At 35.2% G+C, this 16,021-nt stretch overlaps 1 protein-coding gene, 2 long non-coding RNA genes and 1 pseudogene across 3 annotated transcripts; all 4 read right to left on the bottom strand.

Annotated features, from left to right (window-relative positions):
* Positions 1-6,822: 6,822 nt before the first annotated feature.
* Positions 6,823-8,658, bottom strand: LOC115983239. Its single transcript, XR_004089922.1, has 2 exons — positions 8,514-8,658; positions 6,823-7,110 (listed from the first exon to the last, which is right to left on the bottom strand). It is a non-coding gene; the product is annotated as an uncharacterized LOC115983239 (long non-coding RNA).
* A 585-nt stretch (positions 8,659-9,243) lies between these two features.
* On the bottom strand, positions 9,244-11,091 carry LOC115983238. The gene is made up of 2 exons (XR_004089921.1): positions 10,542-11,091; positions 9,244-9,647 (listed from the first exon to the last, which is right to left on the bottom strand). It is a non-coding gene; the product is annotated as an uncharacterized LOC115983238 (long non-coding RNA).
* Positions 11,092-11,142: 51 nt separating this feature from the next.
* On the bottom strand, positions 11,143-13,104 carry LOC115984446 (annotated as a pseudogene).
* Positions 13,105-15,422: 2,318 nt separating this feature from the next.
* Positions 15,423-16,008, bottom strand: LOC115983236 (60S ribosomal protein L31-like). The gene has a single exon (XM_031105878.1). The coding sequence runs from the start codon at positions 15,991-15,993 to the stop codon at positions 15,706-15,708; it is 288 nt and encodes a 95-aa protein (XP_030961738.1). The 5' UTR covers positions 15,994-16,008; the 3' UTR covers positions 15,423-15,705.
* Positions 16,009-16,021: the final 13 nt, after the last annotated feature.

Raw genomic sequence — 16,021 nt, forward strand, 5'->3', positions numbered from 1 at the left:
ATCATGATAAACAACCTACTTGTCCATAAGCTGTTACAAATCCAGAACTTATGTGAAGTGACAACCCAGTTCATAATCCACTTTAAAACCAGACTGAAGTGCCAGAAGATCATCAGAAACTTATAACAACTACTTATGATTCACAATTATAGAAATATAAGCTAAAATTTAAAAGAAATAGCAGTAAAGAATAAAAGCAACAGAGTCTTACCAGGTGAAGTTATTGAATCCCTTCCTTCTATCACCTCACCATTCTTACCTTTATGATTTCAACATCAATTCATTAATTCTCATTTTTAAACTAATCATTCTCTCTGTAACGACGCCACCCCATCTACGTAAATATTGTCCGCTTTAGGGCCCATCCCCTTCACGGTTTTGTTCTCCCTCAAAGCACACAGCAGTGGGGAAAAAGATCTCTACACATTGAAGGGAGATCATTCCTTATAAACACATTTTCATGTGCTTCCCTAGACGATGTAGGATTCCATAGAATGCTAAACCCCCCTTTTTGGGTTACCACAATCCACTTCCCTTACGGACACAAGCATCCTCATGTGTGGGGCCTGCATTTCCGGCCAGGGCATGGGTTTGATACCATCTATAACAGCCCACCCCATCTGTGTAGATATTGTCCGCTTTTCCTTGAGTTCTTACACTCTCCATAAGCAGGTTCTTCTTTTTCTCATACTCCCTTAACTGTTGTTTGTTCTTTAACATTTAAGTGTTATCCCAATCAATCTGTTGCTGTAATTGGGCTTGTACTTTTCTTCCTTCCTGAATATCATTAGTCTTTTTCTGAAGCTCCTCTTAGGGTCTTCCAGCTTTATCTTTGAAAAGTTCCAATTTGGCCTCAAGTAATTGAATCTCTCTTTTATTCTCTTTCAATAGCTGATAATCATTTGAAAATTTTGAGCTAAGCCTTTCATTCTCTTTGATTAATGTTTGAGCGGACTTCTTCCCATCTACTACTTTCGCGTCCTTTCCTCTTAGCTCATCAACTTTTTGCTCAAGGCCATTCACTTTGGCAAGAAGCTCTTTTGTTTTTTCTTCATACTCTATAAGTTGTTTTCCCTTATTTACAATAGCAAAGTCTTTTTCTCGAACCAATTGATCAGATCTATTCCGCAATTCCATTCCCTCATCAACTCCCTTAGACTTCTTCAACTTCAATCCTATTTCATCAATCTCAAGTTGTTGACATTTAACTTTGGCAAGCAACTTGTTCATCTTTTCTTCCTGCTCCTTTGATGCCTTTTCCATCTCAAGCTTGAAAGACCGTTTCTCTTCAAGGGCTTGTTGCTTTTCACGTTGAAGTCTTTCTATTTGGAGTATGAGATCATTTTCCTAATTTCCTTTTCTTTACATGCATCTTCCCTGGCTTTCTTGCCCTCAGAAAAAAAAATTCTGAAGACTTTCATAGTTCAATTGGAAAGTAGGGAAGATCTGGTTGCAGAAAATATGTTCTATTTGAGAAATCCTATCTTTTGCTTCCTCAATTGTAGCTACCAGTGTGGTACCAAGACCCAAGACACACTTTTCATCCTCACTGCAAACAGGATACCCTTGTTTAGGAGTGTTTTGAAGGTGTCCTTCCATCTCTAGCATTAAAAACAAGTACAGCAGCCAGGTGAGATAAGATATCATTAACATTGGACTTCAGAGTCCAAACTTCAACAATACTTAAATTGATGAATTTTACATTTAGTTATTACCATGTCAGGTGTTACCACAAACAAGTGCAGTAGCCAGTGATTTTTGATTCTTTTGAACCCATGACTTCACCATCTACCCATTCTTCTAGTAAGAGGAAATATCATTTGAGCTAGAAAGCACATAAACATAACACAAAAACAAAAGCTTTTCATTTTACCTAATGCTTCAAAATTCCACCTAGCTATGAAGCATACATTGAAAATATGCTTGTAATTCTTATCAGATACTTTCAAACCCATCTAGGAGTTTGTTTCCGTGCCCTCATTTAGAAATTAAGTTCGATCACATAGTTCATTAGACATATAAGCTAAGCCTGTCCTAGACTTCCAAACTAATTTTATTAGCTCAATTACCGTCTTTGATAAGTTAGTCTATGACTCCATCTAGTGGCCAGTTGACACAAACCACCTCTAAATTATCATAATGCTCCATTTACTACCATCCACACAAACCAAAAACTTGCATTTAATTTTATCTCGTACTCTTTTTTTTATATATATACAAGATAGGATTTCTACTCTAGTCTAATCTAAGTGTATATGTGTGTGAAACTCCCTCTTGGAGACTTGAACCCTAGCCCTTGCCCCCCACACCCCACAAACATTTATACTTGTAGAGTGACCACTGCACTAAGGGTGTGCGTGGTTATCTCTTACTCTCTTAGTAAGCCAAATAAAATGCTAGTAAGAAATAAGTAAGATTGTAACAGTTTATCCTTCTTTTACATTATGAATGTTGAGTTCTGTTACTCTATATACCAACATTATCAATCCAAGTCAAACATATGTAAACCAAGAAAAAGAATAATTTGTATGATTTTACGTCAAATTGCCAATAGTTGTACAAGAGTTAGGTACAAACTGTACAAGTAAATATAGATACAATTGTAAAAATATCAAGAGAGGTGCTACGTCTACAACATTTTTACAACAAATCATAGGTGGTTAGTTATTATTTGTTCAAATTTGAACCTAACACTAAGATTACTTTTTTGCCCCAACAATAACAACTAGTAACAACCTGCCACTTAGAATTTATTGTAAAAATGTTGTGAAAATATTGTAGACATATCATTTCTCAAAGATCAAACCCAGTACACAAAATTCTCACTTTTAAGAGGTCCAAAAGAGGTGATTAGTAGGCAATCTTATCCTCACTTTTTTTTTGAGTTTGGCTTACCTCTAGTACTTTTTTAATTTGAGGTGTCCTTATGTTTTAAATACACAATAAGAAGTGGTAATGGGTTTTAATCTCCACATTTTATCTAGTTAGTAGGTAATGTGGCAGTTTCTCATTAAAACAAAAGGAAATTCTAGCTAAAAAAGTACTGGAGGTAAACCAAACCCATTTTGTTTTAAGAGATTGATTCACAGACTCAAACATATAACTTGCTAATAGAAGGCATTTACTGAGAAAAGCGCTAGCCAAATCTAGCATTATACTTAGATTCCAAAAAGATTGGTAAAGTAACATTTAAGATTTCTCATAATCACTAATACAATCCATATCGACCTTGTTGATCTAGACACACATGCAACAAACAGTATCTCTAATCCCCATGGCTTGCTAACTTGACTCATACACCATTTGCCACTTCCCAAATCCAATTGTATAAGCCATATACTCAACATCATATGACTTATACAATAAAACAATGATTATTTTCCGAAAAAACTAGTAAAATTACAATTATGACTTTTCTCAATTTCCTATATAGCCCAAATCAACCTAATAAATATCTAATGTGAGACATGCACAACATGCTCTCTTCTTAAAAAAAAAAAAAAAAGAAAAAAGAAGAAGAAGAAGAAGAAGACAACAACAACAACATTTAAAACAAGCGGAGCAATAGAAAGAAGGGCAAAACAACCTTACAAACCTAAATTTGAAAACGGAAGAGAAATAGAAATAAGGGAAATGGAAAATGCAAACCAAGAAAAAAAAAAACAAAATTCAAAATGAGTGAGATGAATACCTTATTGAAAGCGAACTTCAATTTTCATATACAAATTTGAAGATGAAAATATTGTTTGGATGTGGGTTTAAGAAGGGAGTTTCTGTGATTTCGGGTCCGTTTGGTAAAAAAATTGTAGTAATGTTGTTAATAATTTTTAGAAATACGTGTGGGTGAAAAAATATGTAATGTTATTTAAATACTGAAAGCTGTTATTTAAACAACAGTTTTACAAAACGCCTTTCATTTTCATGACTTGCGTGGTGGGAAGATTTTTTATTTTATTTATTTCTGACCGTGGGATTGTAGTTTTAGTTTACACTACGGTAGAGTGTGCTGTAACGCTTTCAAGTGCTGCTGATTGTAGACCCTTGATCGTCATCTGGGACACTTTTGCTGGCCCAAAACTAAAAAGACATGGAGAGGAGGCCCAACTTTTTAGTTTCAGACCCTGCCCACCAATGTTGTGGAACATTGGAACTCACCAAAACTGTTGAAGCAATGTTTCCCTCTTTCCTCACATCAATGGTGTATTGCATGGGTACAGATACAAGTATGAATGTGGTACAGGTATGAGTATGAAGTTACGACATTTCTTGAAAAAGGGTACGATTTTGTATTAATTACGTACTAAATATATTTTATTTTTATTTTTTAAATATATATTTTTAAGCATTTATTTTTTATATATTGTTAAGCATATATCAATTTAAAAGCAATAATAGATAATGAAGTGAACTCATAACCATTAAATCATGTTTAGAATACAAATCAAGATCTAAAAGTGTAAATAAAATATAACAAGATAAGTGTTCAACATTTACATACCTTATTGCTAAAAAAAGAAAAATAAAAAATAAAAAAGGTAAGCGTTCAACATAGAAACCAATATATAAAAAATATAAATAAAAAGTTCTTACTAGTTTGGGCTATTTCTCACTATCAAGAATTGGGTTAGAATAGCATCCAAGCCGTATCACAGTCGTATTAGTACATATGTTATAAGTATTTGGTATGATGCCAGTATGATACGTATCAAATATGAGTACATTAGCAAAAATGGAGCATTCGTGCATCCTAACTTCCAACATATTCATCAGGAAGGGAGTGCCTTTGCTTTTGTCTTAGCTAATATTAGTAAGGCTTCAGAAGTAGAGGATTATACTGTATGGATGGAGTTGGACTCGTTTGCAAATGCAGACTAGTTTCTGCTTGATTAAAAATTAGAGTCTTAATTCTCCCCCAAAAAAGGTGTATTTTAATAGAATCCACTATCATGTTCCATAAGTAAGGCATTACTCCGGATAATTACTCCGAAGTCACAGACCTAATCTCCATTTGATGATGATTTGGTAAGCCGTAAAACCCAAGGTTTTTTTTTTTTTTTTACTAAAACCAAATTTTAATTGGAAAACAGTATATAAAATCTTATATGTTGTACCCATTTACATCGAAACAAATGAAGCTTACAAATTGTTAACAACTCACTTGCATTGAATTGCTTACTTTACCATGACCAAAGTGTCGAGTAATGTATACACTGAGCTGATAGGTGATGAACCATTCTTGGGTTTATAGATAGCAGTTTAAAGCACCCCTAGCCGCAATGAATTAAGGGAACAAAAGAAAGAACCACAATCTCTTAATGTGTGCAAGGTATCTCATGCAATACATTTATATCCTTCTCACAAATTGTAGGTCTCACAGGACTATATAACATACTGTGAGATGGAGACATTGGTTGCATACGACAGGCTACAAATGGCAGCCTAATGCTGTAATATGATGGATTAACATTTTAACAAACAAAACCAGTCCTAGACTCCATTTTCTTCGACTCATCACAGTAATACAGCATTTGCATTTGGCTACAAATTCAGATGCAAAGGCCATGGGAATATAACATAAAAGATGCTTCACACCATAACATGATTTATAAGGTCTCAATGAAACACAGATGACTTGAACAGGGTGAATAAGTAGATCAAATAAAATTCCTAGTTCAACCAAAAAATCTCAAAACTTTTCTTTTTCTTTTCCTCAACAACCAAGCGTAGCTTTATAACTTGAGGACCCAAATTCAAGTCCTATCTATAATCTACTAATAGTAAAATGACTAAATTAAATGTGATTTAAAATAATATCAGAACATGTCATGGTATCAAACAAGCAATCCTAAGTTCCTATCTCTATTTAGTCTACTGATAGTTAAAAGATTATTAAGATTCAGTTTAAGGTATTTTGCTGCATGAAAGCTTGGTCTAAAAGTCAGTCTACAAAAATCAATCTCATTAGCTCAATTTTCATCCTTGATCAGTTAGGTCGATGATTCTCTACCATCCAGTTGGGAAAAACCAACTCTAAATTACCATAATGCACCATTTACTATCTTCGCAAAGCAAAAACTTGCACTGATTCTTAGTTCTTAGAGTGACAAATAAAATGCAAATAAATATATAAGATCACCCCAGTACATCCTTCTTTTACATTATTATTATTTAGTAAATCTACTCTTTAAACCAACATTATCAGTCCAAGTTAACTATACATAGACCAAAGAAAACCCAATTCCAAAAAGATAACTACTGAAACTGAATTAAGCCATAGGTCAAGACCGCGTTCAATAAGCAAAAACCAAAGCCAACAAAATGTGCAAAACCTTATAAACAACTTTTATAACCACTTTTTATTTTAATTTCCATTTTTCCAAGTGCTACAAAATTCTATCAAGCTAGGAAGTATATACTACAACTACAAGTACAACAACAAAGTCTCAGGCCCAAAACTTTAAATTCGGCTATGAATGCTCAACCAGACCAATAGGGATCAATCACATGCATTCAACAAGCTATGAAGCATAACATGGGAATGAAGCTTGTTATATAATTATTTCTTACCATTTACTTATGAACCCATTTAAGCTTTTATCTCCTCGCCTTCGATTAGAAATTTATTTCAAACAAATAGTTTAATAGAGATATAAGTTAAAGCCTCACCTAAACTTCTAAACTAATCTTATTATCAATGCACTCATCATACCAACACCATCAGTCCAAGTTAAACCCAATTCCAACTAGGCAACTACATGACCCGAGCTGGACCAAAGCACAAAATAGAATTCAAATAAGCAATTAATGAAGCCAACAAAAATATATAAAACCACATAAACAACTTATATAACTACCGTCTTTAATATATATACAGATGTCTGGTTATTATCTTATTTTCTACCACAGTTAAACGGTATTAGAGCTTATCATCATTGTTTCATGTTGCTGGAAGCATACATGATAATAATTGAAGCTCTTTGCACATTTTGTGTTTTCTGTTCCCCATTGCTTAAATGGAAACTACTGCTAGAAATTTACAAAAATATTCTGCTGGCCACTGTCATCTAGCTTGAAGAATGTCTCCATGGTAGTTTTTCCTTTTCCCTGCCACTGTAATTATAGATTTTAAATGCACCAACAAAAATAGAACCCACATTGCTTGAGGACAGAATAGAGGTATAGAGCTGAAAAACTATAAGCTGCATTTCTTAAATCCAATTTTTTAGTAACTGCATTTCATGAATCCAAAAGCTGATTCCAATACCAGTGCCTTTTGTTACTACAGAATTCATAGACAATGCAAAATGCATTTGAGCCCCTTCAAATTCCATTGGAGCACCTAAATCTACCTTAATGCGCACCAGCTTTGATTGCAGAAGCAACATGTATCACCTAATGCTCCAATTGTGTTTCCAGGTTGCAAAATGTAACATGATATTTAAGATTAGCTATTTGCTTAGCACCTAATGTACTTTATAAACAGGGAGAAGATTATGGATCATCTGATTCTACCAAGCTAAAACAGCATTTTGGCACACATGCCAGAAAGCCTTCCAATGGCCTACTCCCTCCAAATTAATGTATTTGGCAAACCACAAAACTAATTCAATATAGTTCTGAAATATTCCTAAAACCATTTAAACTCTGAATAGCTTTCCATTATATTCCACTTGTGCAAACCACATAGAAACCATATCAACCATTCCTTGACATTACTCATTGAATCATGGGCTCGTTTGGCCCTATGATTTAGGGACAAAACAGCAATTTGACTTTACTCTTTTATAAGAAAATTACAATTTTAAAACCAGGGAAAAAGGAGGCAGGCTACTCATGGGATGCTTTTCCCCCCTTATTTTTTTGTTATATATAGTTTTTCACACCAACATTTTTCACAAACTTTACTAATTAAAATAACTGTATTTTGAAATTGCAATTGTAACTCAAACAGACACTAAAAAGTAAATATCACCATTTTATATAATCAAAAATTATATATAGATACTCATTTCAAATTTCAATCACCATTCAGTGGTTGGAATTCTAATCAGTTTAGGGGAAGAACCTTTATTAAAAAAAAATGAACAAGTAAAAGAAAAAAAAAAAAAAAGAGAGAGTAATAATTATTTAACATACCTATACCCATGTATAAATTTCAAGGCAAAACTAGTTCAAAATCTTCTAGAGATTGATAAAAAAGAAAACCCAGATCAGGAAACATGTGTAAAATCAAAAGATCCCTCAGAATGCCTAGTATCTACCTGGCAGCGCATGGAACCATGGTTCCTCAACCTCTACAATAAGCTTGCAAAAGGGAGCCCCATGTTTTTTTTCTTTTTTGTGGTATAAATTCCATGCACCATTTTCAGATTACTAAACTTTTCCTCATTGGGATACAAAAATTGTAAAACATCAAACTTTACCATAAGATATACATCAAGGCTCAACGCATTCCATACACATATTATATATATGGAGAGAGAGAGAGAGAGAGAGAGAGAGAGGGAGAGTACCATTGGAGTATGTCTCATGAGTGTTGTGAAGCTGTTTCGCTGCTGGGGCTTGTTTTGTTGCGGCTATGACAGTGTGTTTAGCCTTATATATGTGCAAACACTCGCCAGCGAAGTCCACTGGGGAGAGAGTACACGAGGGTGTCAGGTTTTTTTCTTAAAGCAGGGGTGTTTGAAATGAATTTAACATGTGTTGTTACTATTGTAAAGGTCAAACAGTTCTTATAGGACGACACATTTGTCACAATTTGCCGAATTAGTCGACACGTTACAGATAGACCACCATTTTTTATCAACTAATAACAGAATTAGAGTCGACCGTGTCATAATTGTGACTCAAATTAAACTTGTGTCCTCAAACATTTATAGACCACCTTTTTTTTCTCGACTAATGACAAAATGAGAGTCATCCATGTCATAATTGTGACACAAATTAAAATTGTATTCTTAAACTTTCTTGTAACCAAAAGTTGGTTGCTGTTTTTTAGGTATTGTATTTTCAAATTAAATTTGATTATGTGGTTATATTGATCAAAAGATATAAATTATTTAAAAATAATATTATTTTTATTGAATTCGTTATTATAATTACATGACTGTATTTAGTTGAAAAAACTCAAGGTACAATATCTAGGCAATTATACATAATTTTTTCTTTTATGTTTCTCTTTTTCACATTTGCACAGCTCACACATTTAAAAGAAAGAATCTAAAATAGAGATATGAAATAAGGTTAACTAAATAATAATTTAATTGATATTGCATGATGATTTTATAAAATTCTAAAGAGAAATTTATAGGAAGCTCCTTGAGGTATTAAGAAACAACAGTAACCCAAATTTTGTAGAAATAACAACTCTGTAACATAAATACAATGGTGCCCAACCCCTTTAGGCCCTTTGGAGGGATCTCTGCAATAGTGACTAGTGTAGAAAAACTCCTCATCTTCTTCATTTCTGTTACGCGCAATGCGGACACGAACTCTCCTTGGCACACTCTGAATCCCATGGCTCCAGACATGCTTGATAAGCTTAACAATTAACATCCACTCTGACATCAGTTGTTCCCATGGCCTTTTGGGCAAACTTCCTGATTTCCTATATGGCCTTTGGAGCCATCTTCTTGAAAGTGAAAGTGCTGCACATTGGATTGGCAAAATTGAAAGGTTACTTAGAGTTGTCCAAACAACAATCCATTAGCTAACTGGGATACATCAAAGAATCAGGAACAAATGAAGCCTTGTAGAGTGGCATTTATTTTAAGATTATAGTTTCTCAATGAAGCTAATAATAAAAGAGCTTAAGGATTGGCTTGACAAGGAGTAATCTACATGTGTACCAAAAATGACATCCAACTTTTGGTGATGTGTATCTACTCAAGAGAAAAATTAAGAATTTGACAATTCCCACACTTTAAAAGGAGGTGAGGTGCACCTAGAAGCACTTTGTCAAGGATTGGCTTGACAAGGAGTTACTAGTTCTCTGGCTCTTTTAACATTTTATTTTATTTTATTTTAATAGAATCAGTCTGAAATACTTTCAATCAAATCATGATCTAAAATCGTTTACAACAACATTATGGATGTCTGGTGGCAAAGAATCCATCCGCACAAACAGAGGGGAAGACAACCAAGCTCTCCTAGCCAAGGCAAGGGTAACCTTGTTGCCATTTCGATGCACGAGAGAAACTAAAAGTTTGCAAGCTATTAACATTAGACCTCACATCTCTGGCTCTTAACATGGTATTCAAAAATTTAGACAAAAACTGACAGCCTTCCAAATGCTACCCCTAGTGTACGTATAGACTCTATAAAATTCACCTTAGGGGCCTAATCAAGGATTTATATGTAACCCAACGATACTTAGTTCTGAACATGAAAGGCAAGGAACCCAAGATTACAAACACACAATATTTTCAAGATTCAAAAGCATCACTACCTCTACAAATCTACAACACAACTCTCATGATATTATTCACCAGAGAGAAAAAAAGATTTATCACCAAATCTACAGCCATTTTTTTAGCACTAACCTTTCTCAACTAAAACATTGATACTGTTGCTGTCATTCTCGTTATGACCATCATTCTAGTTGGTTGTTTGCACTCTTGACAGCATCAAATGCTAGGAACGGAGAATCTGGGTGTCATAGCCATAAATTCCTGTGCGCACCTTGTGGTGGAGATAAATGGCTGGAACATGCTCAACAATCCAGTAATTTGACCCTTGTTCAGGATCCAAACTTTCTTCTAATTCTTTAGGCAAGTCCACAATTCTCAATACTTTGAGGTTTCTCAGATGTTGGATTCCAAAAGGCACCTCTTTTAGTAGCGGACTAAGCCCAATGAGAAGATCTTCAAGAAGAGGCAATGCTTCTTCATCTATGAACAATGAATGCACTGCATTTAAACCGACAAGGCATAGCTCCTTGAGTTTTGGAAACCCTCCTACCTTAAAGTGCAATTGCTCTCCATTGTATGCTTGGTATGAGATTCTGAGCTTCCATAAGCTAGGTAGATTTTGAATGACTTCCAATGGGTCCTCATTCAACCTTGACCAACAAATCGTTAATGTAGCTAGATGTTGAAGCTTTGGAATCCAATCTAGTAACTTCTCTAAACACCCTATTATGCAGAGGCGTTGGAGACATTGAGGTGGAGATGAAATGGATTGTAAATCAATTATCTCATCTTCCCTTATTGAGGCTATATATAGTGATTCAAGGTGGTTCAGCTTTTCAATAGAGGCACACAAAACCATCATGGTTTCCTTTGATACATTTTTTATGCCTAGCCTCCTCAATTGTCTCAACTTTCCCAACTCTTCAATTAGATCAACCCCTCCATGATTCAACTCCACAATACATAACTTTTGCAAGTTCTTTAAACACCCAACCCCCTTTTGTATCTTTACCCCTTTTTCCCAAGCCAAACTGAAATCTATTCGGTTGTTGCGATGGTAGGCTATAAGATGGCGCAACTTATGAAGCATGTTAATCTCAACTGGTATATCAAACACTAGGGACTGCTTTAGATCTAGAGTCTCTAGATTTTGCAACTTTCCTATGGATTTTGGAAGCATTTTTACTTTGGTATTTCTCAAACTTAAATACCTTAAGTGAAATAAATTTCCTACATCTTCAGGAATGCAGTCCAGTGGAGCATCTTCAAAATCCATTACTTTCAAAAGCTTGAAATTAGCACAAAAAGTACTCATATAGAACTTTGGCAATTCATCAAGATTGAACAATAAAAGAGAATGAATGTGAGTGTCCTCAAATCCCTTAAGTACAGCATATGAAACTCTATCTACTGACATGCGTCGAGTTAGTCCTTCAAAGCTAGACTTGTGTTTTGAGAAATTATAACAAAAACTCAAATCCTTCATCTTTTGGAGGATGATCTCACGCAAAAGATCATGGAGTCGGCACTGTCTAACTTTTCCATCAAAGTCAGCCTTAGATACTTGAACCAAGTTTCTGTGGATTAATTCTATCAAGTATTCTTGTGAAACTTGTTCTAGTGTTTTACCCTCAATTTCTTTTACAAAACCTTCAGCTATCCATTGCCGAATCAATCTTGCACTATTAATAGGGTAGTCCTCTGGGTACATACCAAGGTATAAAAAGCAAGATTTAAGGTTGTAAGGCAAGTCTTCATAACTTAGAGATAGAATCTTGTTGACACCTGCAAGATGGGGATTTCTTCCAAACTCAAAGCCAAGGCTATCGTGCAAGTTTTGCCATTCAATGACAGTTTTGTCTTTGGTTGACAAAAGGCCACCAATAGCAACAATTGCAAGTGGTAATCCTTCACACTTCTTGACAATGTCAATAGACAAATTCTTCAATGCTTGGGGACACTGTCCTCCAAAATCAAATTGGAAAGCTCTCTTGCAAAAAAGCTCCCATGCCTTATTGAAAGCTAGTGCTTGCAACTCATAAACATGAACAGGTGATGATTTTTTATAAAAACTAGCAACCTCCCTATTACGTGTTGTGATCAAAATTCTACCTCCCAAAAGTCAATTTTCCATACATCATCAAATACAACCACATACCTCTTTTGCCATAAGTACTCTCTCAATTTATTGACCAACGACTCTTCTTCCATTGCGTCAATTCCCAATAGAGGAGGCTCCTTTCTGGAATCGTGAAATTGCTTTATTATGCTTCTAAGTAGATCCTTGATATTGTAAGATTGAGATACTGGAATCCAAGCATGACAGTCAAAGTATCCTCTCACCATTTGGTGGTCATAGACTTTCTTCACAAGAGTGGTCTTGCCTAGTCCCCCCATTCCCACCACCGAAATCACTGTACGATGAGACAGTCCTTCTACCAACCAGTCAATCAATTCATCTCTAGGAGATTCAATTCCTACAACGTCCCTATCATCAAGATAAAGAGAATCCTTCCGAGGGTCATGCCACCTAACATTCCGAGCACTACTGCTTGATCCTAGGCCAGTGGATTGGAAGCCATATTTTTCACTTCTTTCCTTGATTTTCTGGAGCAATGCTTTGATCTTTTGAACTTTAATGGCTATTTCGTGGTGAGGTATTAACATGGTGATCAAGCGAGCAGATTTTTGGAGGAAACTACGGAATCCTGACGCGGATGAGGATGATGATGTTGAGCCACGTGAAGCAAGTACTCGTCCATGAAAACATCTATGCCGAAAGCTCCTTCTCTTACTTGTTTCACCCAAGTTTTGACACCCTCGCTGATGTCCTCCTCTGCTGTGGCCCTTGCATCTGCATCCTTGAGAAAGGACCGAATGCTCTCCAGTTCATCTTTGATGTCAGCTACTTCTTCATGGATGTCCTGTAGCAGTGTTGCTTCTTCGCTTAACAAGAAAATCAGCTTGTCGATAAGAGTGGATACTACCCCCTCTGCCATGTAGCTTATCTTCTTACTCCAACGTTTATTTCATCTGAATATTTGGCTCCTCCCTGTGATCAAATATTGCCTGAGGTTAAGCTCCTGTAGATCAAATATCCACTCTATACAAAGAATAATTGCAGATTAAAAAAATATAAGATAATGTATGAATGAGTACACAGAAGATGATAAATGATGAACCTGCATTATTGATGAGAAAAGCAATGATAAAAGTCCTAGCCGCTAAGGTGGACTACACCAGTAGTTACCTTTGTCGAGCTATTTGTCATGGTACACGCTCATTAAACTCATATGATTAAATATTGCTCTTTTTAGTTGTTTATTACTATTGTGCAATATAACTACAGTTAAACCTTCCCTTACTGAAGTCAGCTTAAGTTTGAGACCTCACTACCTCAGCAATAAACCACCTCTTATTAGAATTTTCTATTCCCAAAATTCTCTCTCCTTCCTATTCCTCTCCCTGCTATTAGAATTATCTAAGTTCCTCAATGCTGCATAATTGGCCTATTTTCATGACTTTTTGGTGTGTTCATTTCAACCAACCAGGTGGAAACTACAATTTCTTGATCTGCAGGATTGAGATCATTGGACCTTATTTCAAACTTGAAAGTAGGCTTTATTTGACTAATGGCTATTTTAGAATGAATATAACTCTAATTTGATATTCTAACCGAAGAGATTTGATAAATTCACGGCTCTTCTACAAGACTGCGTAATTCTCCACAAAAACTTCGAATGTACCAATTTGTTTTAGCTCAAGTCCAGAATTTAATCAATTAATAATAAAAAAGACTAAAATACAAGTTTAGTCTATCTAATTAAAAAATTTAGAATTATGAATTGATTCTTTATTAGATATAAACTAAACTAACTCATGTGAAAATGGGTGTAAGAAAACCAAAACTCACCAAAGTAACTTATGCTTTCTGCACAGGTCACCCAACACAAATACAGAACCAAACTTATCCAAGCTAAGATTTTGGCACAAAACTAAAACAGCTGAAATGGAAAATACAAAACAAAAAATAAAAAGGAAAATGAGAGAGAAAAATACCTTAACGAAAGCAAACTTTGAATTTTATCTATAAAAGTAGAATGAGCTAACGGCAATCACTTCATCAAAATACACCCCTAGTAAAATACACCATTGGTTTGAGGAGAAAACATTGCTTCAATAGTTTTGGTGACTTCCAATGTTCCACAAAGTTGGTAGTTGGCCTTCCTCACCACGTCTTTTGGGTTATAGCAAAAGGGTCCCTAATGATCCAGGGTCTACAATCCATAGTTTAAGGCTTTAGTATAGATTATATTGTACGGATGATGTGAGTTCCTCTAGATATTGAGCGTATTTTGTTTGCAGATGCAAGCTAGTTTTTGCTTGATTAAAATTACAGTCTTGATTCTCAAGAAAAAAAAAAGAAAAAAAAGGTGTTTTTTCATGGAATCGACTATTATTTGACTGACATTAGCAAGCATTTGATGATGATTTGGTACACCAAGACTTTTTTAAAAATAAAGTAATTTAATTGGAAAACAGTATAAGATCTTCTAAGTTATATGTCCTACACAATTACATTTACATCAAAACAAATGAAGCTTACAAATATTTAACCTGTTCATGACCAAAATGGTATTCATCAACATCTGAGCTGATAGGTGGTACACAATTCTTGGGTTTCTAGATAGGAGTTCAAAGGAACTTTAGCCTAGCCACAAACCACAATGACTAAAGGCTGGTTATATCCTCTAAAGTGGCTGATGAATCAGGGAACAAAAGAAAGGAACCACAACCACCTCTTATGCGTGCAAGGTATCTCATGCAATACATGTGTATACCCTTGTCACAAATTGTAAGTCCCACAGGGCTATATGACACAATGTGAGACTATTGTGAGAGGGAAACATCAGTTACATACTACAGGCTACAAACGGCATCCTAATGCTATAATATGATGGATTAACATTTTAACAAACATAATCAGTCCTTGACTCCATTATCTTCAAAACATCACAGTAATACAGCATTTGCATTTGGCTACAAATTCAGAAGCAGAGGCCATGGGAATATAACATAAACTATGTTTCACATCATAACACAATTTATAAGTTCTCATTGAAAGACCGATAACTTGAACTGGGTGAATAAATAGATCAAATAAAATTCCATAATGCTTCTCTCTCCACTGGAGATGGTCCCAAGAAAATCCAAAGCCAAACAAAAAAAAAAATCTCTGAAACAAGTGTAGCCAAAATTGGAGCAACCTAACTATGATCTAGGGAAGTAGGCTAGTTTAATCTTCTTCCTCAATGACCTTGGTGCCCAGTCCCTTTAAGCCCTCTGGAGGGATCTCTGCAACAGTGACTAGTGAGAAGAATTCCTCCTTTGCGTCTTCTTCGTCATTTCTCTTACGGGCAATGCGGACACGAACTCTCCTTGGCACACTCCTAATCCCACGGCTCCAGACATGCTTGTTAAGCTTAACATCCACCCTGACGTCAGTCACTCCCATGGCCTTTTGGGCAAACTTCCTGATTTCCTTTATGGCCTTTGGAGCCTTCTTCTTGAAAGTGCTGCACATGGGATTGGAAAAATGTGGAAAGGTTACA

Source organism: Quercus lobata, chromosome 4 (assembly GCF_001633185.2).
Source record: "Quercus lobata isolate SW786 chromosome 4, ValleyOak3.0 Primary Assembly, whole genome shotgun sequence".
Taxonomy (NCBI): Eukaryota; Viridiplantae; Streptophyta; class Magnoliopsida; order Fagales; family Fagaceae; genus Quercus; species Quercus lobata.